General features: G+C 36.3%; 3 protein-coding genes across 4 annotated transcripts; all 3 read right to left on the bottom strand.

Moving 5' to 3' along the window:
- Positions 1 to 7,831: 7,831 nt before the first annotated feature.
- LOC130649107 (uncharacterized) lies at positions 7,832 to 10,097 on the bottom strand. Its single transcript, XM_057455325.1, has 2 exons — positions 9,900 to 10,097; positions 7,832 to 9,823 (listed from the first exon to the last, which is right to left on the bottom strand). Exon 2 carries the CDS (start codon positions 9,782 to 9,784, stop codon positions 9,266 to 9,268), a length of 519 nt encoding a protein of 172 aa, XP_057311308.1. The 5' UTR covers positions 9,785 to 9,823; positions 9,900 to 10,097; the 3' UTR covers positions 7,832 to 9,265.
- Positions 10,098 to 10,115: 18 nt separating this feature from the next.
- LOC130649099 (uncharacterized) lies at positions 10,116 to 21,513 on the bottom strand. Of its 2 annotated transcripts, XR_008983001.1 has the most exons (6): positions 21,367 to 21,513; positions 21,097 to 21,294; positions 20,792 to 20,955; positions 20,604 to 20,668; positions 10,558 to 10,650; positions 10,118 to 10,201 (listed from the first exon to the last, which is right to left on the bottom strand). XR_008983001.1 is itself a non-coding variant. In XM_057455313.1 (5 exons), exons 1-5 carry the CDS (start codon positions 21,509 to 21,511, stop codon positions 10,614 to 10,616), a joined length of 609 nt encoding a protein of 202 aa, XP_057311296.1. In that variant the 5' UTR covers positions 21,512 to 21,513; the 3' UTR covers positions 10,116 to 10,613. The 2 variants fall into 2 exon arrangements, 1 of the variants encoding a protein (XP_057311296.1); XM_057455313.1 differs by having other exon boundaries at positions 10,116 to 10,650.
- Positions 21,303 to 23,956, bottom strand: LOC130649116 (uncharacterized). The gene is made up of 2 exons (XM_057455336.1): positions 21,543 to 23,956; positions 21,303 to 21,456 (listed from the first exon to the last, which is right to left on the bottom strand). The coding sequence occupies exon 1, from the start codon at positions 23,592 to 23,594 to the stop codon at positions 22,953 to 22,955; it is 642 nt and encodes a 213-aa protein (XP_057311319.1). The 5' UTR covers positions 23,595 to 23,956; the 3' UTR covers positions 21,303 to 21,456; positions 21,543 to 22,952.
- Positions 23,957 to 25,036: the final 1,080 nt, after the last annotated feature.

The raw sequence follows: 25,036 nt of genomic DNA on the forward strand, positions 1-25,036 counted from the left end.
GTGTTTGAGATAGGGAGTTGCACAATAGGCATACTTTCTTCCCTGTTAGTTGATAAGAAGCATGCATTACATGACGTCGTAGCGGTTATAATGTTGGTGATGATATTATTTGCGATAACAGAAGGGCCTGTTAATTCACCCAAGACATGAAGCAGTATTTCTGGCACGTGCTGCTAGGTATTAATGTTGAATGGGGTCTTCCTAATACTGGACATCTCACGCTGTAAGGCTCTTATGAAGGCGGAAGGGTCAACAACTGTGGAAGACTGGGACAGCATGGACATACTCAGCATAACAAACTTTAATAGAGGAGAGACAAGAGACCATCCACACCATCAACAGAAAAATGGCAGCACAGAAAGCAGCAGCGTTTGTGGCTGCTCTATTATTTGTTGTATTATTGCTGCAAAAACGTTTTTACTTATGCTCAAATGAAAACTATTCGCTTTATTTTAAAAGTATACACAAATCTCGTAAATTTGGAAAAGGAGGCGGAGTTAGCATTTTATGTTGCTGATCATGTTATTTATAAAAGGCGACACGATCTAGAAATAAATGAAATTAAAGGTATTTGGTTAGAAATATGTCCAAAAAATGCGAAATCGTATTTACTTTCCGTAATTTATAGACCCCCGGATAATTCAAAGTATCTTAATAAAGATTTTTCATCTCTTCTATCTGATGTACTTAGACGGTATCAAAGAAGTTATAATCTTAGGGGACCTTAATGTCGATTTTCTGAAAAAGAACGATCATGTTGGGATTAAAACAGCTTTAACGTTACACGGTTTTAAACAAGTCATTAAATCACCAACCCGAATAGCGGAAACGTCACAAACTCTTATCGACATTATCGCTACAACTAATTGCACAGTTATAGCGGATACCAAAGTCATCCCCATTTCTTTTAGTGACCATGACCTTTTATGTTGTATTAGAAAACAACATCACACTCGTTTCGTTAGCAAAACAATAAATTGTCGAAACTATCGAAATTATGACAAAGATAAATTTTGTCAAACACTTTCATCACAGAATTTTCAAGATGTTTATAATTCAACAAACGTCAATAAAGCATGGTCTTTGTTAAAGGGAATTATATATCGCACCTACGATTCCATGGCTCCATTAATTCGTAAAAAAGTTCGCGGTAAGCCATGTGATCTCAAGAAGGAGATGAACTCACCCGACAATTTGTTACGAAAATCGCGTAAAACCAAATCAGAAGCAGATATCACCGCTTATAAAAAAATAAGAAACAAGGTTAATAATAAAGTTCGTAAAGCAAAGAATACGTATCAGCGACAGTTATTTGAGGAGAACACCGCAAATCCAGAATCCTTCTGGCGGTCGATAAAAAAAGTGAATACTACTATACAAATCGACGAGAAATTGGTAACCGATCAACATTCTATTGCTAATGCGTTTTGTAGATTTTTTTCTAATGTTGTAAATTCACTTAAAAGATCTGCTTTTGTGTTGACAAACTCCGTCTGGAAATATCATAAAGAAATACCGAGTAAATCTAACCCAAAATTTCGACTTAAACCAATCACTGTTAATGAAACCATGAAACATGTACAATCATTAAAACGTAAAAAGTCTGTTGGGCTAGATGATCTACCATCCTGGTTACTCAAAGACTGCATGGAGGTAATCGCTTCACCACTGACATATATTATTAACATGTCTTTTGAAACTTCAACTTTTCCAAGTGACTGTTAATAACTATAGACCAATATCTGTTATTCCAGCTATATCCAAGGTGATTGAAAAAGTTGTGCATGAACAATTGACTGCATATCTGGAAAGTAACAATTTAATAAACAACAACCAGTTCGGTTTCAGGCCTCGTCGCTCAACTGAATTGGCTGCAACAATCTTTATCGACACTGAAATTGAAGGTTAACGATGGCAAAATGGTCGGTGCCGTATTTTTAGACCTCACAAAAGCATTCGACATGTTAAGTCATGGTAAACTACTGTCAAAATTAAGCAGTTTTGGAATTGTTGGAGACGAACACGAGTGGTTCACAGACTATTTGTTTGGTAGATTTCAGCAAGTTCAATACAAAAATTCTTTGTCTGATGAACATCCAGTCAATAGTGGAGTACCACAAGGGTCAATTTTGGGCCCACTACTATTTATTATGTTTTTCAATGATCTTTGTACCGTAGTGAAACACTCTGAAGTAGTCAAATATGCAGACGATACTGTTTAATTTGTTGCTGGTAAGGACTTAGAGATCATAGAAACCCGTCTTTCATCCGACATGAATTGTGTACTTGCATGGTGTTTGGAAAATGAATTAATTTTAAATCTCGGAGCAGGAAAAACTGAAGCAATGTTATTTGGTTCGAAAAATAACCTCTCTAAACAAAACAGCTCATTAAACGTAACTTACGGCTACCAAACTGTGAGGGTAACATCCACGTATAAATATCTTGGTGTACTTATCGAACCATCATTGAATTTGAGCAGCAACTTTGATTTAACGTATCAAAAAGCTTCCGGTAGATTACGTTTACTATATCGCATTCGCCCGCTCATTACAGATCAAGCTGCATTGGCAATTTTTCAAACAATGATTCAACCAGTATTAACATATTGCGGATTTGTTCACCTTAATAATTCTCAGACACAACTACTCAAAATCCAATCTTTACATAGACGAGCAACTTCAATTATTGGAAATCAATTCTTGACACCACCTGATACTGTCAATATGATAGAAATGCGAGCTTGTAATTTCATTCGCCGTTGCTTGGACAACGATGTGTGTGAAAATTTTAAGAATTACTTCACAAAAACAAACCACACAAGAAACACACGTAACAACAGAAATAGCTTGAAATTACCTAATCTTCGTTTGGAATATGCTCGTGGATCTTTCTGTTACACTGGAGCACATATTTACAATACACTCCCGTTGGACATTGGAAAATGTGAATCATACAATATTTTTAAGTCGCAACTGAGAGAATATTATCTGCGTATTTAGTCCTTTTTATGGCTTTTTGTTTGTTTTTTGTTTTTCGTCTTGATCAACTCATTTTCTAGTGTGGTATTTTGATTTTTAGCCTTTTGTCTGTGTGTTTTTTGCAGTTTATATATTTTATACTCACCGTTTTTATTGTACATTTACATGTTCTTGTTTTATTTTTACTAATATTTTTTTTATCCTATTTATTCCAAGGACCCATGTTGATAACAGACTTTATAATGTCTGAAATGGCCATCCTTGTAAAACATTCGTGAAATAAATAAATAAAAAATAAAAAAATAAATAAAGATTCCGAAGCACAATGTAACCAAAATGATGGGATTGCAGTTAATGCTTGCAGGATGGAATTGGTGTAACAGGTGTTTCCCTTATTTTTTAATCCTGCGTGAATTACTTTGCTGTTGGTAGGTGGGTCTTGGCCTGCTTTAACACGTGTATTGGGCTTGGTGACTGTTGGTTGTTTGGCCTTTGGCATTAAAGGAGTGGGTATGGAAAAGCTGGTTGAAATAGGGATGTGGCTGTGTTCATTCCATACCTTTGCATTTCTAGCGACCCAAATACAGAAAGAAGCTTTCATGCACATGTCACCAAGTTGACGAGCAGCTTGAAAAGTTTTTCTGCGGTCCAATCCCAGTCTTTTCAAACACGAAGAAACAGATCGAGAGCAGTAGCCTCTGGCACCTACCTCGATGGCAAAAAGATCTATATGACAACCGTTTTGTTTGATGATGTTCACCAGAGGATTGTATTTGGACATCTTAGTTGAATGCCAAGTTTCCATATCTTCCTTGCATGGACAGGTAAGCTCTATCACAATCACATGCTTTCTGTTGTTGGAATAGATAACGAGATCTGGCCTGAGTGATGTTAAAGCAATATGCCCAGTGAAAACAAATCTGTCCTTTAAGTCAGACATAATCATCATCCAATCGCAGGCGAGATGTAAAAGACCTGTAAGTTTAAACTTTTTACCAGGAGTGTGGGCACCAGCTTTAACAAACTTAATGCTATTTAGCTGTTTTACAGGTGACGTGATGGACTTACAAAAAGTAGTGAGCAACTCCACAAGTTCTTTTAAAACAGAATCGTGGCGGAATGTAACCCTGCGCAAGAGTAGTTTTGCAGGCACCTAGGATGTCAGCTGTGATGCACAATTTTTTTTCACATAAAAAACAAGAGGATTCAGTGCATATCCGCCAACGCTGTAAAGTACCCGGGGACGGAAGAACGTCGTAGGTCGAACTTAAGCAGAATGACACTAAGTTTGGTTGCATTGCCAACAAGGATTTCCAGGAGAGATCGTGCTTGATGTAGTTATTCCATTTACTCCAGTACCCTTGCACCTGAAGTTGCGTAACTCTACCTACTTGTTCTTCTTCTTCTTCTATTTCCTTTGCAGTGTTTGTTATTAGCTTCCTGTATGAGTAACATTGTCATGAAGCAGGCATTTTAGCTCTCGGACACAGACCTAACCCACCTTTACCGTGTTGGTGCAAGCCCATCATTGCCCTCACTTTTACTTCTGCCTCTGCCGTCGTAACTGGTGGTGCCGCTGATACTAGGGGGTCCTTTGAATCCCTAAGCAGTAAGTGTCCGCTTATTTTAGCAGATTTAGGAATGGACGTTAGACTTTTTATTGGCAAAGGACATAGTGAGCAGGCCGCGTATAAACAAACATTAGTGGTAGTGCGATGAAGGTGCAGCCATTTCCTTATAAAAGAAGATACCTCTTGCTCGAGCGTATTGACATACGACATTGAAACTTCGTAAATGAGCAAAGGCCACTGGATACGTGGGATAAGAAGGTGTTGAAGGATCCACAGTTTCTGAATACCTTTGTAAAAGGATTTGTCAATCGTAAAAAGCCCTGCCGATAGTTTCTCTCCAAGCTCATTGATAGCTTTTCTATCGGAAATAGAACCGTCTATGATACGACCTAAAAATCGTACTGGCATGGAGTGGAAAGAGGGTGTAAATGAAGAGAAATCTGTTGGATTTAAAGGCTTTTGAACTGAGAAGGGTGTAGAATTCAAAGACCTGCCTTTTACGATTACTATGCTGCGTGATTTGTGGGCACGGAATTCCATACCAGCCCACTTTAAAGCGGTAGCACACCTGGTTAATAGCTTTTGCGCACCGCAAACGGACGATGACATCAAGTTTATATCGTCCATGAAAGCTCTCATTAATGGAAATAACACTTTGCTTGATGTGATAAACCTTGTTACAGATGCTTCTACCGTATATTCTAGGATGATGTTTATGCCAGCTAAGAAAGGAATGATAGATAGTGTACAGCCAGCAAATATACCTCGCATTGCTTGGGGCATCTTCAGAAAAAGATTTGCTGTATATGCCGATATAGTAGTTTTTAATAAAAGTAATTCAATGTTGCGGGACACCGTAACGCTGAAGAGCAACTTGCATTGGTTCTTGTAACATAGAAAGGGGACGGTACTCTTCTGTTTGGAAGATTTTACAATCTGGAGGGGAATTAATGGAGCAACCACAGTTTAACTTAAGTTTAAAACTTTAATTTACTCTTCCCAAAAACATTATAAGAATGTATTTTTAATCTATTCTAGAAATAACCACAGAAAACAAAATAAAGTATTAAATACAAACCTGTCTGCATTAGCAGCACATAATTTGTGTATTTTATTTTTTAATTCTAAAAATATTACTATTAAATCAGGAATACTGCTTGGTTGATAATTGCTGAGTACAGTTAAATAATTGACAGTCACGCTGCCATCATTGCTCTTTTGAAAATAAGCAAATTATCTTCCAAATAATCAGACGAATCCACTTTCTTTTAACCATTGTTTCAGAACTTAACATTTGGAAAACATTAAATAACATTGCACCTTTTCCAGTAACAATCAGCAGCCTGTACGTTAACAATGACAAGCTCTATATTTTTCACTTTTTGTTGAAAAAAACTGGCAACATTTTTAGCTCTTAGATCCATTTCTGTGTCCTTTACAGGCTTGCGTGCATGAAGACGAAGACTGCAATGGATTCTGCAACTCAACACCACATTCTTTCTTTACATGTCCTTTAAAAACCGCGTAATTTTTTGTTGCATAAGTGTATGCTTTTGGATAACCTCCAGTTTGTTTTCAAAGACCTAACAGGTTAAGTTCATTATTGCGGTGGCTAGCCACCTCTATGCAAATTATTTTTTTGCAACCACTTATTTTTTTCATTATAATTATAAAAGATTACAGTCAACGCAACTTAAGCAACCTCAGGAGACATAACTGTGGCACCTCTGAGTAGGCTATTATTTCATTTGCTTTTGTTCCTTGTCCTGGGATAATTCCTTTTACTGCATAACCAGGGGTTTTCATGGTCCGAACAGCGCAGAAGTCATCTTTTTGTCGAAAATGAAAGTGACTTCGTTCATCAGTAAGTAATAACGGGGTTTCATGGGTAATTGGGTCGCATGAAAGAAATCTAACTTTATATCAACATAGGGGAAATAACGGTGATAAAAGTTTTGTTCAACACAACGTTAGTTGATGAAGAATGCATTGTCATATTCCAGGTAAAAGCCAATAGATTTTCCAGACTTAATGTAAATTAAATGTATGGTTACATTCTAAGGTCAATACTATCCATTTCATTTTTATAACCTGTTTCCTGCCTTGATATTCTGATTATTATAAAATCCTGGCATTGCTGCAATCCCCTCAGATATATGTGTGAAATACACTCCACGTACAACTGGATAAAAAACATACTTCCGCAAATGAAATCCAAAAATTAATCTTGAGTGCTTCATAATACTAAAGCGTTGTTGCAGTACCCATCAAGCAAGTTGTTGCATAATTTGAAAGCGAAGTGGCTACAAGTACGTGACCGTACTTTTATTTATTTATTTTTTACTAGAAGTACGATATCACGTATTTTTACTATTTTTTGCTAGAAGTACGGCATTCACGTATTTCTTTTTTCTAGAAGTAGGAGAGTTGACGATGAAAATATATTTTCTTATTTACATTTCTACAAGTTTGACTACGTGTGCTACAAGGCTGATTATATGTTTTCAGGCTATAGTCATGTTAAGAATATTATCAATGAAGATGTTATGCTCATATTAGTCAAAAAATGAAGAATATTGAGGCTGAGACGAAAAAACACTATTTTTTTTTAAGAAGCATTAGGAAAATCTTATAGCATTTCTGCAGATCTACGCGTGTGCGTTAACAACAAAAACGAAAACAAAAACTTAGTTTCTACGAATAAAATTGCTTTTCCTATTGTTTAAAGTATTCTCGGCAGAACCATATGCGTCTCGCCAGTAATTTTGTTTTACCAATACAGGACAAATGGTACCAATTAAGGCAACAGTTACATCCAACGGATTGGGATTCTGCCAAAGCATTTTGGCAAGTCTCACAAAGACAATTTTATTTTCTCTTTGAAAATCTAAATAGCTTTTTCCAGGCCTCATTTTCTAAGCATTCTTTAGTAGATGTTAATTGAACACATTGATCTGTCAATTTAGGGTGCAGGTTTTTTGTGATCAACAACGCGCCATTGATAACCCGTGATACACTATGGAATGAGTTTTTCACTCTTTTTCTTTGGAAGACCAATGGCGTTGAATATTCCTTTTGGTCTTCCTTTTTTGGCATCTTCGGTTGAAGCTTTATGACGGAAAACTCTAAATTAATCAACTCTTTTTTATGCTAGCTAGCTAAGTGCTATCTATCTAAATTCTATTGTTATTCTATCTAAATCTGTAGTTTTAAGCTAGCTAGCTTTAGATGTGAGTGGGGAATAAGAATGGGTTTATACATGCAAAAAATATTGACATTAGCAAACTAAATATACCCTTCTTTGATTTCTTGAACAAGTCCTACCGTCAGTTTCAATATAACTTAGATGTTTCGCCAAACTTTTGTTTATCCGTTGTGACGAATAACAACCACGTATTTAATGTTACTTTGGTTCTGTTCTATCACAGAGACATTCTACCTAAGACGAATTATGTTGTACACAAACTTTTTTGACTTTCAAAACTGTGAGGAGCTTATGTTATTATTTTGTTCAGACGTTTTAGCAATTGGTGTTGTGTGCGCATACAACAAGTCAATTTATATTATAACACACTTATATAGTTTAATATGCCTTCCTACAAAAACAACAAACAAAAGGTCAACGAGTAAACATAGGGGGTTTAGAAGATTTCTTAACAAAATTGACGAGTAACACGAGCAACCATATTTTTATATTAAAGGAATACTATACATTCTTTATATACAGTACGGTTACTCGTGTTACTCGTCATATCTTGCTAAGAAAACCTGTAAACAGCCTATGGTTACTCGAAGGTTACTCGTTGCTCCAAAACTTACACAATTTTACAAGGTCTTTCACAAGCTTAGCGCCGGGTACTACGTCCTTTACCTTTTATAACCTCATCAACACGTTTTGGCATGAAACCAATTGTTTTGTCAATAATTCTGGAAGGATAATTTAAAAGTGTACACGGCGACAGAATTGCACATAGGTTTCTTTCTTCAGTCTTCTTTCCAAGGCCTGTTTCTTAAGCTGGATTCCAACCAAATGAAAGACGTTTTCAATGGGGTTAAAGTCGGGTGAATAAGGTGGAATCTTGAAAAGTCTGCGCCCGAAGGAATCCATAGCATCACGCGACAAACGAGAGTTTTGTGAAGGGTCTCCATCTTGAAGGAACAGTCTCCCGCGCTGGTTATATCCATGTTCAAACATTACTGGAAAGCGACCTCTGAAAAAATATGCGCACTTTTCACCACTGAGACCACCTTCATACTGATGACACTCAATTACACCTTTTCCATACGCAATCGCTACCATGAACTTAGCCATCCTACTACCACTGCCCTCTTTTTTCCTTTGGCCGTACACTCTCTGCTTAAACCTTCACCTCTTCATCCGTGTCCTTGTTGTTTTTGCTGCCTTGCATGGGTTTGTTTTATGCACCCAGCCAGTTCCATCAAGGTAGAAAGATATCACTAAAATTACCCACAGGTATATCATGATCCGCACAACAAAATTTTAAGTTTCAATAAGTTGAATCAACTAGCAAGGCATGTATAAAACAACTAAACACAACACAAGATAGGCGGTTATTTGGTTGTGCAATATATTGCTATTATGAATATGACAAATGGCATCAGACAGACCTGACAGGATGCTTGAAATCGCGGAAGTTTTAATTTTCGCACATTTGTTAAACATATCAACGAGAGTAGCATCGCTCTCAAATCCTAAAACAAGCACAGGGGTCGAATTGATTGTCGATAAACCATGGCAATAAACAATGTTTGGGTGTTTCCAGCGAGTAAAATGATTTTAGCTTCATAAATTAAGTTAGACATCTGCGTTAAAATGCTGTTTTTTAAAACTGGCTTGTGTGATTTACACACTCCAAATTCACCGTTATTAAATTCAACTCGTCTCAAAACGTGGTTTGAAGTAACTTTAACAATCGTCAGTGCTACATTTTCATCAAATTCAAACATTGGCACATCAGTTTCTAAAAAAACTTCGTCCACGTAACCAAACAAATCTGAGAAATTGGCTGCATCCACGATCTGTACCGTTCTTATCGAGAAATATGAAGTTAACTTTAAACGGCTCAATTGTCGGCTACGGTTCGCTAAAATTTTATTTTTGGAAGTCTGCAACGAATTTGTTTGTTTTTCTCTCTTTCTCTTTTTCTTCTCTAGCTCCAGCTTTTTCAGCAAGTCATTTTTTTCAAAAACTCCACAGGATCCCACCTGCATGTAAAGCAAAACGGTTTTATGTCAACACAACATATATACCTAAAAATAAAATGGCGCTCGTTTAACAAAAAAACGTGAGAGGAAATTATCATAGGGATTCTAAATAAGATTTTACCTGCGAATGCGATGAAGTGATAGGTTCAATGTCCTCATTAGAGTTCACCGACTAAAGAAACAATCGAGCTAATTAAAGTAATGACATCCTGAGAAAGAATTTAGCTTCAGATCGAACTTTATGGAGCACAAGCCAATTGTACCAATACCGCCTCCTTGATTGTGCAAACCTCCTTGATTGTAAAACCAATTCTAAATAAAGTTACAAACCTCTGTAAGCTTATATTTTTCTGTAACTTCGACTATCAGTTTTGTAGTTATATCATTTAATGAAGTACTGTCCATAAGAGAAACAACTTGCTTCTAAATAAAAGCTACACATAGTAAGTCATTTACACACAGTCACGCGTTCCACTGATCAGAAAGCTGTGAAAATTTACAACAAAAGGGATATTTCCAGGAGGGGCCATGGCTTGGATGGAGAGTCCTAGAGTATTTAATGTTTTAAGTTTGCGAATGCGATGAAGTGATAGGTTCAATGTCCTCATTAGAGTTCACCGACTAAAGAAACAATCGAGCTAATTAAAGTAATGACATCCTGAGAAAGAATTTAGCTTCAGATCGAACTTTATGGAGCACAAGCCAATTGTACCAATACCGCCTCCTTGATTGTGCAAACCTCCTTGATTGTAAAACCAATTCTAAATAAAGTTACAAACCTCTGTAAGCTTATATTTTTCTGTAACTTCGACTATCAGTTTTGTAGTTATATCATTTAATGAAGTACTGTCCATAAGAGAAACAACTTGCTTCTAAATAAAAGCTACACATAGTAAGTCATTTACACACAGTCACGCGTTCCACTGATCAGAAAGCTGTGAAAATTTACAACAAAAGGGATATTTCCAGGAGGGGCCATGGCTTGGATGGAGAGTCCTAGAGTATTTAATGCTCATTTTGAGCGCGCTCTACTAGACAACTCCCGCCAACATCAACGGCCCACACAGTGTGCCATCTTCCCAATTTCCCTCACATGGCTTGGGTTAACCCGGGGCTATGGTAACATTCACTCGCCCATGTTGAATCGACGTCAAGAGGAATCGAACCCCGGTCTCCCGCACAGAGTACGAGAGCTATAACCACTAATCTACGGCACCACTGTGACGAAAACCTATTTCATCTAATAAATCATGTCAATAACACGCATCTTTACATAAAATATTACACTAAGGTCTTTAAAGTCTACACCCAAACCATTTTTGTTTATTTTTTGTCAAATAACTTTTGTCATGCTTTACACATATTTTTTGCAAAGAGGGTTCTGGCCGTGGCGGATAAGTCTGCCAAGCGTGACAAAGTTATTTGTCACTGGCACCTTCGCAAACAATTATTTATATATGTCCTAACCTATTTATGTCTTAACCTTTGCTACTAAAAGCCAGGCTAGCAATATATAAATAAAAATCAGTCAGGATATCCCAGTAGCTAGCTGGGCTAGCTAATATCTAAGTATGGCTTATTTATGACTGGGTTTAGACAGGATCAACAAGTTTTACTGAGTTTTGGACCCAATTAGATTACTATTTTCCTTGACTCTGCTTTGAAAAGTAAGTTTTGGTAAGTCTGAATTGATGTGTGTGCAAATGCACCTGAAGAAAACTCCATTTTTCTAAATCATGTAAGCTCCTTTACTCCTTTTTAAAAATATAGGTAAAATAGTGGCTACTATATAGCTAGCTACATAGCTATAGCTAAAACGTCTTCACTAACTAGCTTGCTCTACCCTCTGTACAGTGTGATTTGTTAATTAGCTATAGCTAATTACATATCAGTCGATATTTCATCGAAAGAATTACTAAGTCTTCGTGCTGTCTCTCTAGGGTCCGCAGTGTTTGAATAGTAGACGATAGGCTCAGGATAACTGCTAGCTGTCCAGGAATCCATGACAGATACTACTGCCGACTCTTGTATAATTCGTTTAACCTCGTGGTCTACCTCGTGGTTTGATAAATTCGTAATTTGAATACACGCGGGCAGAGCTATCTGAAGATACAATCGTTATTCGCGGATAGATTATTATTGTGCGCTTTCTTGAGCACATTTGGCACGCTATCCCGAGATAGTTAGTTATCTCGAGATAACTTGTGCTATCTCAGGATAACGCCATTATTGTGCACATATACGTGTCCCTTGAGCACAATAATAATGTTATCCATGGAACTCGAGATAACTATATTAATGTGCACAGGGGCTTCCATAGGCGCTCGCTGTTTTTTACCCTGCCAGCTTCCACAAGGTCCGAGAAAATGTAAACAAATGACGTCACAACGCAAGCCGTCTATGGGCAGAGGGCAAGGAGAGGAGTCAGCCTGAAACCTTTTGCTCTAGGCGCCCTGCAACAGTTTTACTCAAAGCTTGGTAAACAACTCACAGATAAAGTAAAATGGCCTCCGAAGAGATTAGTCACATTGTTTAATTTAAACTCAGTGTTTCTGCTGAGTCATTCGTTCGCGTCTAAGCTTTTGTTTGAGAGAAACTCAATTTATCAAATCGAAGAAGAAAGCTTAGTTAACTAGTCGATACTGCAGAGGCTTTTATTAGCTTCGTAAAATTGTTGACAATAGACATAATCGTGTCTGATGTCTGATTATTCCAAATTGCATTTTGCAAGTTGTAAGCAAAATTGCAACCAGCCAGTATTTTGTCTGTAGCGCTTGTTATTTCTTTTCGATGTATTACGGCGCAGTGCTAACACATTGCAGCTGATGTTGGAATACATCTTAAAGTTAACTGTCATTGATAGAATTAAAGAGCGCCAATAATCCCTGACCGTACCCTTCGTATATCAATTTTGTTATTACTAACTCGTCTATCTACCTGTGATTCTTCGTTAACCCCTTTCATTAGGCATTGGATCTTGAACCACAAAAGTACACCACCAAAAGGTACTTATGCTTACGGAAAGCTTCTTTGTGCCTTTTTATGTAAATAGTTTTTGCTTTTTCTTATCTACGAATTCTTAATGAATTTCTTTGAAATTTATCCGTTAAAGAATATTCACTTTAATAAGTTTTATTTATTTTATGCACTGAATCGCTTGTTTTTATTGTCTCTAAACTGTAGCTGTTTTTATCATTGTTTTGTTTAATGTTTTCTGTTGTATTCAAAGGTTGTTCTTCTTTGTTCCTCTGTACCGTGTTACTTTAATGTTAGTCAAAATGGTCATCGTATAATTTGCCAAACCCTTGCAACAAGGAAGATTTGAATTATTTCGGAATCTTTTGAGGGTATAAACTCTACGTAGCCATAACCACCTGTCTTTAGACAAGTATTATCATCAAAGCTTGCTGTTTTGTCACCTCATTATCAATCGCCATGTCTGCGTGGAAGGCAGCCAGCCAATGATTTTCCATATGCTAAATAGCCGGCAGTTGAAAATATTTACATCTCTTATGCCGGTTGATGATTCTTTTTTTACTAAACGGTAGGCAGATAAAATAATTTGTTTGTTTAGAATCTCAAAGATTACTTACACACAGCCTCTAATTGGCACAGCCTCTAATTGGCAGAAATAATGACAAAATTAAGTGAAACGTCGTTTTTTCTAATAAAGAGTAAGACACTATTACATATTCATAATTTTTTTCTTGCAAATACCGCAAATTTAATTAGCCTTTTTTGGTAGCTTTTTTAAGCTGGTGCAAGTCAAATGACACCACATTAAGCACCTTTCGCTCGCCACGCTTTCACAATCTTTCAATCCCTTTTTGCATGACAAGCACATCCATTTTGAGGACCGTTTCTTTTCCGTTAAATTTAGGACAGCCGACCAAGCTGATGATTTTTTTCAACATCGCAAGATTGGATGGTTTGGTTGCCATTTATTGCAAGCGAAGCAACACTTTTTTTCATCGAAAAGGGAAGAATAGAAAACTGTTTTTGCTTTTTTTTTTTCAAGGCAGCCCTATCATGTTAGTTCCGCGCCCTTTGGACGACCCCCTTTAATCGTTTTAGGTGGCATATTTACATTACCAAGTTTCTTCCTTTATGTCTACGTCTTTCATCTCTACCTCTATCCTGTTCTTTTTTTTTCTCAGAGTCATTTATTTCTTCATTTTCTTGTTCTTTTGATTCTTCATGCAACAGGCTGTCAATTTCATATCTTGCTTCCTCCCCTACTCTCACACACTCATCTCATCATCATCATTCTCGGCTTAACGTCCGTTTTCCATGCTAGCATGGGTTGGATGGGGTATATTAATGACCCTCTTCCAAATTGATCAAGACTGTGTTAGATCTAAACTCAAATTCCTCTGTATCAAGCCTGCCCTTATAACCTCCTGCCAAGTCTTTCTCGGTCTGAACTCTTTCTGTCTCTCAGACTGGCGTTACACATCCACCTAACCATTCTCATATCGTTCCTTTCTAAACGGTCAAGATCTTACTGCTTCAATGCCCATGTCTCACTACCGTACAACATAACACTTCTTACACAGGCCTCATATAACCTACCTTTTCTCAATTAACAAGACTCTGCTAGTCAAGAAAGGAAGTAAGTCTCTGGACTTTTTATAAGCAGAACCTATCCTGCAAGTAACACTTCTTCCAACACCCCCTTCACCTAAGTAACAGAAATTCTCAACTATCTCTAACGAGCCACTGTTATACATCATTTAAGGTGGAAATACTTCATTCTCTATAATCTCACTTTTTCAACGCTTGCATACAAACTGAATTTCACCTCTTAACCTTCCACCAATACTACTGCACTTCTTATGTCCTAATGCTTGCAAGCCTGACAAAAAATTGATTTACTACCAACCCCTTTCCTGCCAACTCCACAATGGCACTTACCAACTACAAGCTCACAATTGGCTGGAATTCTACTAATCATGACTTTAGACTTTGCTGTGTTCACCCTTAGCCCTTTCTCTTGTAGTCCTTTCTTCCAATTCTTAAACTTTTCAACTAATTCTTCCTGCTATGAGAACCAAATCATCTGCATACAGTAACTCCCATGGACAACCTGTTCTGAACCCCATCGACAGCACTTCTAAGACTAAAACAAACAACAAAGGACTAAGTACAGAACCATGATGTATCCCAACTATTACACTAATTTCCTCACTAAGTGAATCGTTAATCCTGACACGACTTCTAGCATTGCTGTACATAGACTGTACCATCGTAACTAGCCACTCATCAACACCTAATTTTCTCATAGCCCAACAAATAACTTTAAGTGGCACTATCAAAAGCTCTCTCAAATCTACAATGGCAAAATATAGATTTTTTCTCTTTCCTAAATACTTTTTTGGAAGCTGTCTAAGTAAAAATATTAATCTCTGTCCACAAAATAACTACCAACCTGCCCAACCTCCATAACTCTAAATTTTCTGCATAACGTTGAGCTGTTTATCAAAAAAACCCATTCCTCCCTCACTCCTAACAGACACAACTTGTTGAGCTAACTGAAGCAACTTCTTATATTTCTGTGCCTGTGTTAACTTTTTCCGGCTTTGGCGATTGTCTTGTAACGTTACAATATACGCTTAGCTGGTAAAAGGTAACCTAAAAAGGGAATAAACTACAAACTGCGCACTCTTTTCAATACTTTCCGAAAGTGCGCAAAATTTATTTTACCTTTCGTAATTTTTGCTTCCCCTGTTTTACATCCACCAAGAGTCGTACATTCTGATAACAAATTCGGAGCAGCTGCTTGATGAATGTGTCCACCAACTGGTTGAAGGAAAGAAATATATGATCTTACTCAGTTGCTTTCAACTAGACAGGGTAAGGAATGTGTGGAAATTTATTGAAATAAATGCTTACCTCCGCCACGTATGTATGTAGCAAGTGATATCTAATAATATGGGTTTATTCAATCCTTTGTTATCTTTGGAGATAAGTAAAATATATAAAGACCTTTATGAAATTATTACTATTCTATATACTATATATATCAGAATTGAGAGACTTAGATTTCTCAGACAACGAAAACGATCTTGAGATTTCTAATTCTGGAATTTCAGAGATGCCTTCCTTGCAGTTATTCCACAATTAGAGTGAATCTGATGATGAACCTGTCGCCCATATCTCTAAAAAAAGCAAATTGAAAGTTGAGAAAAGCAACATGCAAAACCATATTGCATCGTTTCTGTTTAACATTTTTCAAGCTTGTCTAAAGTAGTCTTTTATTCCTGTGCAATGGAGAATTACATCAGAAGTTTATATACCTAAAACAACACACCTTGTCCATCCAACATAAAGAATTTTCGCCCCATAGCTCTTCTGAATGTTGAAGGAAAGCTCTTTTTTAGTTTGATTTCCAAGCGGTTAGGATCGCATATTATAAAGAAAAACAACTTCATCAATACTTCCATTCGAAAAGGTTGTATGGAAAAAGTTCCGGATTGCTGGGAACACATGTCTATTGTTTGGTCCACACTTAAGAATGCGAAGGCACAACATTCTTCGCTTTCAGCCATATGGCTTGATATTGCTAATGCGTACCCTTCAGTTCCGCACAAGCTGATTTTTATGGCTCTCAGACGCTATGGTGTACCAGAATCATGGATAAGGCTCATACAGCTATACTACGACAGCTTGTGGAGTAAGTCTTTTTCGGCTTCTGCTCCTTCCAGTTGGCATCGACACTGTAGGGGAATTTTTATCGGCTGTACACTTTTCATTATACTATTTCTTGCAGCTATAAACGTTATTATTGAGTATGTGTGTGTTACCCCCAGCCTTATTGATACTGAAGGTAATAAAAACAAAATCCTAGACCAACCCCCAATAAAAGCTTTTATGGATAATATGTTCTTAATGTCCACGTCAATTCCAAGTACTCAAAATTTATTAAACAGGTGTACAACAGCTCTTGATTGGGTAGGCATGTCGTTTAGGCCTTCTAAATCACACAGCATTGTTATTGATAAGGGAAAAGTTGTCCAAAGTTCACCGTTTACAGTTGGCAGCGAAAAAATTCCATCCATTCATTCTAATCCAATTAGGTTTTTAGGCAGAACAATAAACTCATCCTTGTCTGATTCTGCTGCAATACAAGAATTTCTAAATGATGCCGAAGACAAACTTATGGCTATAGACATGTCCTTTCATAAAGGGGTCCATAAGGTTTGGTTTTTACACCATCTGTTAATTCCCAGAATCCGCTGGCCATTATTAATTTATGAAGTTTCTATCTACTATCACAAAACTAGAGCAAAGATTTTCTGTTTTCATTAGGAAATGGTTAAAACTACATCATTCAATTTCCAACATTTTCTTATATTCCTCGACATCGCCTTGTCCTCTTCCCCTGAAAAGTCTTGCATCTGTTCTCAAATCTGCCAAAATCAGTGGACATCTGTTACTAAGAGATTCTGTCGACCCTTGTGTGTCTAAGTGTGTACCAGTTTTGAAAGCTGGAAATTGGAAAGTTAGTGAGGCAGTTCTTTCGGCGGATAGTCAGCTCAATTTCAAAAGGATTTTAGGTTTGCATCAGACTGGTCGAGCTGGCTTAGGGCTCTTAGACCACAAAAATATACCACCAAAAGGCACTTATGCTTACCGAAAGCTTGTTTCCAATATCATTGAAGAAAATGAAGAAGATATTTACCATGCCAGAGCTGTACAGTTGCATTTGCAAGGCAATTGGACGAAATGGTGCTCTGATATAAAAAATGATTTATCTTGGAGAACAATTCTTTCACTGCCACAATGTCTAACTTCATTTTGTATAGGGGCAACCTACGACACCCTTCCCTCTCCAACCAATCTTGTGAGATGGGGAATTGAGAAAGACAAAAGTTGCATTCTGTGCAAGAAACCATCCTCAAATGTCTCTTACATATTGGGTGCCTGTAGGACCTCCCTTACGCAGGGTAGATACACATACCGTCATGACTCGGTTTTAATAGTTTTGGTTAAGGCATTAAAAGAGTTTTTGGTATCATATGAACCTCTTAGCTTTCCAAGTGCAACAAAATTAATTTCATTCCGGCCGGTCAATCACCATCTAAGAAGAGGCATACAAAGTGTCCAGGCCTTCTTCACCTTGCTTCCGATTGGAAAATACTGTCAGATTTAGATTCTGTTTTAGTTGTTTCACCATACATTGCAATAACACAACTGCGCCCAGACGTGTTATTCATATCCAGTTCTTCCAAAACTGTAATTATGTTAGAACTGACTTGTCCATGTGAAGAGAACACGGAATATTGGCACAAACGAAAGCTTAACAAATATTCTTCACTTTGTTATGCTATGAAAAACAATGGATGGATCGTGCATTTCTTTGCCATTGAGGTGGGTGCAAGGGGTTTCTGTTCAGAATCAGTAAGGACCTGTTTTCGTCGCCTTGGTTTCCCTCGCCTTGGTTTCCCTAACAAGCCTTTACGTTCCCTATTAAAATCCCTAACTTTTACCTCCATGAGTGCTTCTTTTTACATCTGGATGTCTCGAAATTCTACCACTTGGGTTTAGCCTGAAAAGGCCCCAATCATTCCTGAAGTTTCTTCTGTTACAAATATGGAATAAAAGAAATCAAAAAACCCTGAGAAATCTTCCGCAAATCACACAAAATCTTGTAAAATCAAAAAACCCGAAAAACTTGATATAAGGTCTTCCAAAACAACAGTCGCATTGCCATCTAACCCTGATTTTATGAATAGCGGTCTAAAAAACTTGGGAAACACATGTTATGCAAACTCCGTCTTACAATGTTTTTATAACCTTCCAAAAGTTAAAGAAGCCATTTCTGTAAGCAAAACAACCTCAAAGTTAGGCGAAGCATTTGTAGGTGTTCTTCAAAGTGTGGCTGTTTCTAGAAGTCCAGTTGATCCCTCCCATTTTTGCGTGCTATGAAACATCATATCTCAGCTGCGAAGGAAAGTGCATTTAATATCTCTGCTCAGCATGACGTCCCCGAGGTTCTTGAATATCTCCTACCTGGTCTGTCATTAGATTTTCCATTTCTTGGAAGTCTTTTTAGTATTGGCATCAAGACATCAACCACTTGCAATTCATGTCATATTACCAGCTCCTTAGAAGTTATAGCACCATGCATCCAACGTTCTCTGCACCCTACGTTACAATCTTCCTTAGATAATTTCTTCGAAAGCGAGGAGTTGTCAGACACCAATGCCTACTTCTGCCATGTTTACAACGCTCATCAAACTGCTCTAGTTGAAAAAGAAGTAGTGTCGTGCGGTTCCCATCTCATTTTACAGCTAAAACGTTTTGCTAGTGCCAACGGTCTTGCGTCAAAAATTGCCTCTCGTATTACTGCTTACCCTGGTACCCTTTCCATACCTTTACCGGAGATGGAGAAGTGAAATTTCGTAAATATTTTCAATTAAGGGCTATTATCAACCATTTCGGCAACTTAAATAATGGTCACTACACAACCATAGCCTTCGACCAAATGGTACACAGGTGGATACATTGCAACGATAGAGCAGTAATTTTCTGTGATGACCGCCTTATTAACAGTCACGAGTCATATGTTTTCTTTTTGGAAGAGCTGAGATAAGAATATTTTAACCGGAGTCAGCAAGGGGGCTTGATTACACTGAGTTTTGTCTTTGGAGAGTGACGACTCCACTTATTACCCCAGTCAAAAATAAAACAAAATCAAATAAAAATTAAGTTAGCAAGGGGGTTTGATCATACTAGGTCTTGTCTTTGGAGAGTGACGACTCCACTTATTACCCCACTTAAAAAAAAAAAAAAAAAAAAATAAAAAAAAAAATATTAGCAGGTGGGTTTGATCACACATGATCTTGTCTTTGGAGAGTAACGACTCCACTTATTACCCCACTTAAAAAAAATAAATAAATAAAAAATAAAAAAAAAATATTAGCAGGTGGGTTTGATCACACATGATCTTGTCTTTGGAGAGTAACGACTCCACTTATTACCTGAGTTAAAAACAAAGAATAGCACAGTTGAACAGAAAGTGGTCAAAGTTAATTTTAGGAAGATAGGGATGTCTAGTTTCTGCTGATGACCGTCCGCGGACCTCTTCCAGGTGACCCAGCTAGACATCCAGGGTAATTAGGTTCAGAAATATGGGTCGAAACCTACCTGCCCTTGGTTAAGGTTCTGTTCATCTTTTCAAATGTGTTGTGTCCTTGTTATTTTATTTTTTATATTTTTTTTAATTAAATCCTTGTAAAAAGGGAGAATTGGAAACAAGCTAGAGGTTGTACTCCTCTAGAGAACATGCCTGGTGGCTTGCCACCTCTTTGTAAATTATTTTCTTATACAGGATATGTACATTTCAGTTTTAAAAAAACTGCTGTAAATATGTGTCCTGTTTAAAATATGAAGGTAATAATTTAAAAATAAATTATGTATGAAATATGCTCTAAATTACTATAGATATGTTAAAAAGTAGAAAACTATTTAAAAGAATAATATTTATATAATAGACAGAGAAGATTATAAACATACCCAAACAGACTATATCCAAACAAATGTAAGAGAGAAGGGTAAATTTAATAATATGTTCTTCAAAATAAATAGTTAGATAGATTGAAACGAATGTGAGAAAATAAAATGTTGAAAACCCTTGGTAATGTAGAACAACACACTTATAAAACATATTGCGAAAGATGTATTTTGTTGCAATCTGTTGTTAACCTTTTAAATAAAACAAAAATGTATCTTGTATATATATACATGTTTTTTCCATTGTTTTCATGCCTAAGTTAAGTTTTCCACGGGCCTTATCAATTTTTAAATAATAATAAACACTTACATTAATAGTATGTTTTTTGTACATTCCCTCTCACTACTACCACCTATATTGGATACTTTGTCGACCTAATAAAATCGAAAAGAGTAGGAGGTTTTATTTAAAAAGCAATTTATGCTTTTTAAAATAAAAGCTTCAAACTGTCACAACAACTAATAATTGAACTTATGTTAAAGAAATAAAAAGCTTACAAGATTTTTGAATTCAGTCTTGTCTTCTTTGACTTTTCTTTCCAGAGTTTCAAATTCCTCCTCTGACAAGCATTTTTTATTGTCATGGCTGGTACCTGTTGTTCTGTTGTTTCTCAGGAGATTTAGAATTTCGGAAATCCCAAGTAAAACCTTTCGTTGCAACTCTAATGTGATATAAGTTAGTAGTAAATTCACTAACAAATCCCAATTGACGCAGTGTTATGGATATAATGGACAAATAGGCTTATGCAGGAAAGGATCAATGTAAAATATAAGGACATACTCGCATGCAGCAAATACCTTACCTACTTCAGGTAAAGGATATTTATCCTTATTACAAGCTGCTTCATTGCTCTTGCTGGGTTTCTTTGAGGTGGAAGAACTGGAACTAGAACAAGGGTTAGCAGCAAGTGGTGATCGTGGTGTATTTGGTTCTGATGGTGACAACATTGGTGAATCTTCCACATACATAATTTGTTTACATATTACAGGTGAAACAGATTCTAAATATAAATTACAAATGATCATCAAGTGTTAGCTTTTTATCTCTTAAAATTCCTTTAAGTCTTGATTACCTGCCAAAGATCTTTTTATACTAAAACACTCAGATGGCTTCTTTTTGTTAGAAACGGTAAACCGGATTGGTGGTGTTGGTAACTTTTTTGCTAAATCAAATTGTGATGACTTAGTTGCTGGACAAGAAAAAATATATACAATCATGTTTTTAAAAATGAATAACTGAATTCCTTACCAGCAGACGATTTTGATTTACTTAATAAAGTTCTTTTTTCTGGTGTTTATGGTTCTTCCGAAGTGAATGCATAACTTGAACATAACGTGTAGTCGTCTATTGTTAAAAACTAGCCGAATCCCCATGGAAGAATCCACTGAATCTCTCATCGAGTCTTTTTGAGAGGTGCCAAATAAAAACATAGAACATAGGAATTTGAATTTTTAAAAGTCACAATTTGCATTTACTCTATGTTTATAACCGCTGAAACAAAAAGTCCAAAAAATAAGCATGTGCAGTAATAAGAAAAGGAGAAAAAGAGCCCTGGGATTGAGGTTGCTCACAATCTGCGTTATATTTATACCCGCTGAAACTGAACGCTTAAAAATATAAGCAGGTCCAACAACAAATAAAAATGCAAAAGGCCTAACAAAATCGAAGGTGGCTAACAACAGTTATGTAAAAATCTAAATCTGCTAAAACTACATACTTGCTTTGCCATGCCAGAAGTACACCAGGGAAAATGGTATACCAGACATTAGAAAAAATCATTAAGTCACACCAAAAAGGTTATTGCAAAATTTCCACAACATACAGTTTCTAATGCATCATACGATCATACCAAATTAGCTATTTAGTCTAATGCATACAGCAACCCTTCCAATGCGCAAACGTGCCATGCATGATAACAATGCAGGATCACCATACAAGTTATCTTTGGAGAAATCTGAGAATTACGGAGTTTCATACCGCGCAGATCTGGGCCCGACCGAAGTGGCTTGTAGGGACAAATTTTCAGAACTCCCGCAAAGTGTAAACATTTAGCTAGCGTTTGTACACACTTCCAAGTTATTATATTATAGTTATTTGCTGTTTAACACTTTTACGTATTGTTTTTGCAATAATGGAAAAGAAAGATTGTGTACAATGGTTTATGGAACGTGGCCTGTCCACATGAGGAACAATACAAGAGCTTAATATGCGTGTTAATCGATTCAAATTATACCCATCACTTGCGGAAAAATTGAGAGTCAAACGAGAAAGAAATTTTAGTTTTGGTACAACATTAGATCCCAATCTTATCCCTCCCATTTCAGCTCCCTGGTGTCCTAAAGAGGAATTGTATCCAATAGTTACAGCATCGATATTTAAAGAATATAGTTGTAGAAAAAGAGAAGGTAGTTTAGGTCAGCAACAGAAAGCTTATGCTATGTTGACTAGCAGGAAAATAGTTTCAGTAAAAACACATGTTGCAGGTGATAATAATGTATTTGTTAGAGCTCTTGTTAAAAAATCATATGGTGAATTAACAAGACCTACAGTTATTCTATTTAGTAGTAATATTCCAGTTAAAGCCTACTGTGAATGTCCTGTTGGTGTAAGTGGCTTATGTTGCCATACATTGGCCTTGCTTCTCTATTTAAAAAACTTTCACGAAACAAAGGAAAAAATTTTGGCTCTATCTTGCACTGAGCAACTGCAGAAATGGCATAGCAGAACAAGAAAATTTCTTACTCGTCCAATGAATCTCTCCACATGAATTCTAGTAGATGCAATATCAAAATTTGCAGCAACATCAGCAGGTGAAAATTGATCTGTATCTTTTTGGGCAGGTCGATTTAAAAAAACACCTTTTATGGAACAATGATCTTGTACGAAAAAACCTCTATCTGACATAAGTTCATGTTCAGGTCGCACCCATTCAAGAACAGCAGTTTCTTCAGTTATAGCGCTGTCACTAATTGAACCAGGATATATGTCACTGAAAAAAAGGCCACTTCCATGTGCTGAGATTCCGATTAAAGCTTTACCGGTGACAGTGTTTTTATAGTTAGAAAATATAAGGGAATTAAGTTCAAAGTTTGTAGCATGTTGAAACTTAAATTCTGTACAATCAATAACTAAGTCGGTCAACCCATGTCCTGTTCGAACAAAAATATCTGGCATTTTCTTTAATAAAAATCCATCATCTGGTTTTAAGTCCAACTGACTGAAAAGTGTTTCTAAAAAAACAAGCCATCCAACAAATATCCTATACATTGTGCTTTTACCAACACCTGCCATATAAGCCATAACGCCAAGATGAAGAGAATGACGACAAATTGTTAAAACACATAAAAGTTCGGTTGCTTTGTTTAATGATCTTTCCCCAGTTCCTTTACAGTCAGGGTATTTTATAATGTGTAAGTATGGTGAAACAATTTGAAATAGCAAGTCAAATTTTTCAACGGGCAAACCAGCTAAATATTCTATATTGCTAGATTTCTGTTGTAAGTTGTCATAGGAAAATATATACTTTTGAAGGTTTAGAATTGTTCCTGTTTTTTCAAGAATTATTTTATTTCGTTTATTAACAAATGATTGCAGGTAGTGGTTTTTAATTTTTAGTAATTTATTTTCATGGGTAAGATTCTTTATTTTATTATTTGATTCGTTTATTTTTTTTTAAGTTCTTCAATAATTTTGTCTTTAGATATTAATTTAGCAGATAACTGTCTCTTTGAGGGTTCTCGTTGTATATGTACTGGCGTAGAATATATTCTTTTAGCAGAAGGTTTTCTCTTTACACTAGATGGTGTACGAAGTGTTTGGATGAATTCAAATTTTTTTTTTAGCTCCTTAACTTTCATTTTATTTGCTGCACTTTGGGTTTTTTCAAGTCTTTCTTTTGCTCTATTATATTTTTGCTCAATAATAGGAATTTGTGACTGGGGTAATGTAACATCAGGAAGAGTGTCATTAATTTTATAACCAGCACTCCAATGTTCACAACATATGTGTCCGTTTTTCCAATTAACTCCAGCAGTTTTAATAATTTTTTGGTACTCCATTTGTAAATCCTTGGTCCTTGGCAATCTGTAAAATACAAGCTTTTCTCCATTTGAATTTTGTGTTCGAAAGTTATTATAGCAAAGGGATGACGAGCAGAACCATTTCACCATGTTTTAGATAAGTTAAATGTTGTAGAAAAGTATAAATATAAGGAAAGAATATGTACTAAAATTAGCAATTTATGCCTCAACTGCGCCCATACGGTATAAACTTTATGAGCAAATGACCGGGAAACCAATAGGCGTAATCGAGTGCAACATAAACAAGCTAAAAATTTGTCCCTACAAGGACTAAAACAAAAATGGCACCATCAGTTGTAGAAGATTGCGAATGTTTAGTTCGAAGTGATTGGTGGCACGAGTCATTGCCAGGAGAAAACTGGATACAGTGTATAAACTGTTCAGCATGGCTTCATGAACTATATTGTTCTTCAGATAAACCTATTTGTGACTTCTGTGACTAATTTTATTTGTTTGTTTTTTATTTTAATTATTTCATACATGGTTAGGATTTTTATAGCTACATTTTACTTTATTTTCATTTAACCTGCTAACTTGTTGCTACTAAGTAGTGGTACTAAATTTTACTTTTGTCAGACATGTAAGTTTAAAAACTCGATATTTTCTCCTTTGTTCCTGAATTTCTATAGTAAACCATCTTGCCCCAAAAGTCCAAAGAAGCGA

The sequence above is a fragment of the Hydractinia symbiolongicarpus genome, chromosome 1, assembly GCF_029227915.1.
Source record: "Hydractinia symbiolongicarpus strain clone_291-10 chromosome 1, HSymV2.1, whole genome shotgun sequence".
Taxonomy (NCBI): domain Eukaryota; kingdom Metazoa; phylum Cnidaria; class Hydrozoa; order Anthoathecata; family Hydractiniidae; genus Hydractinia; species Hydractinia symbiolongicarpus.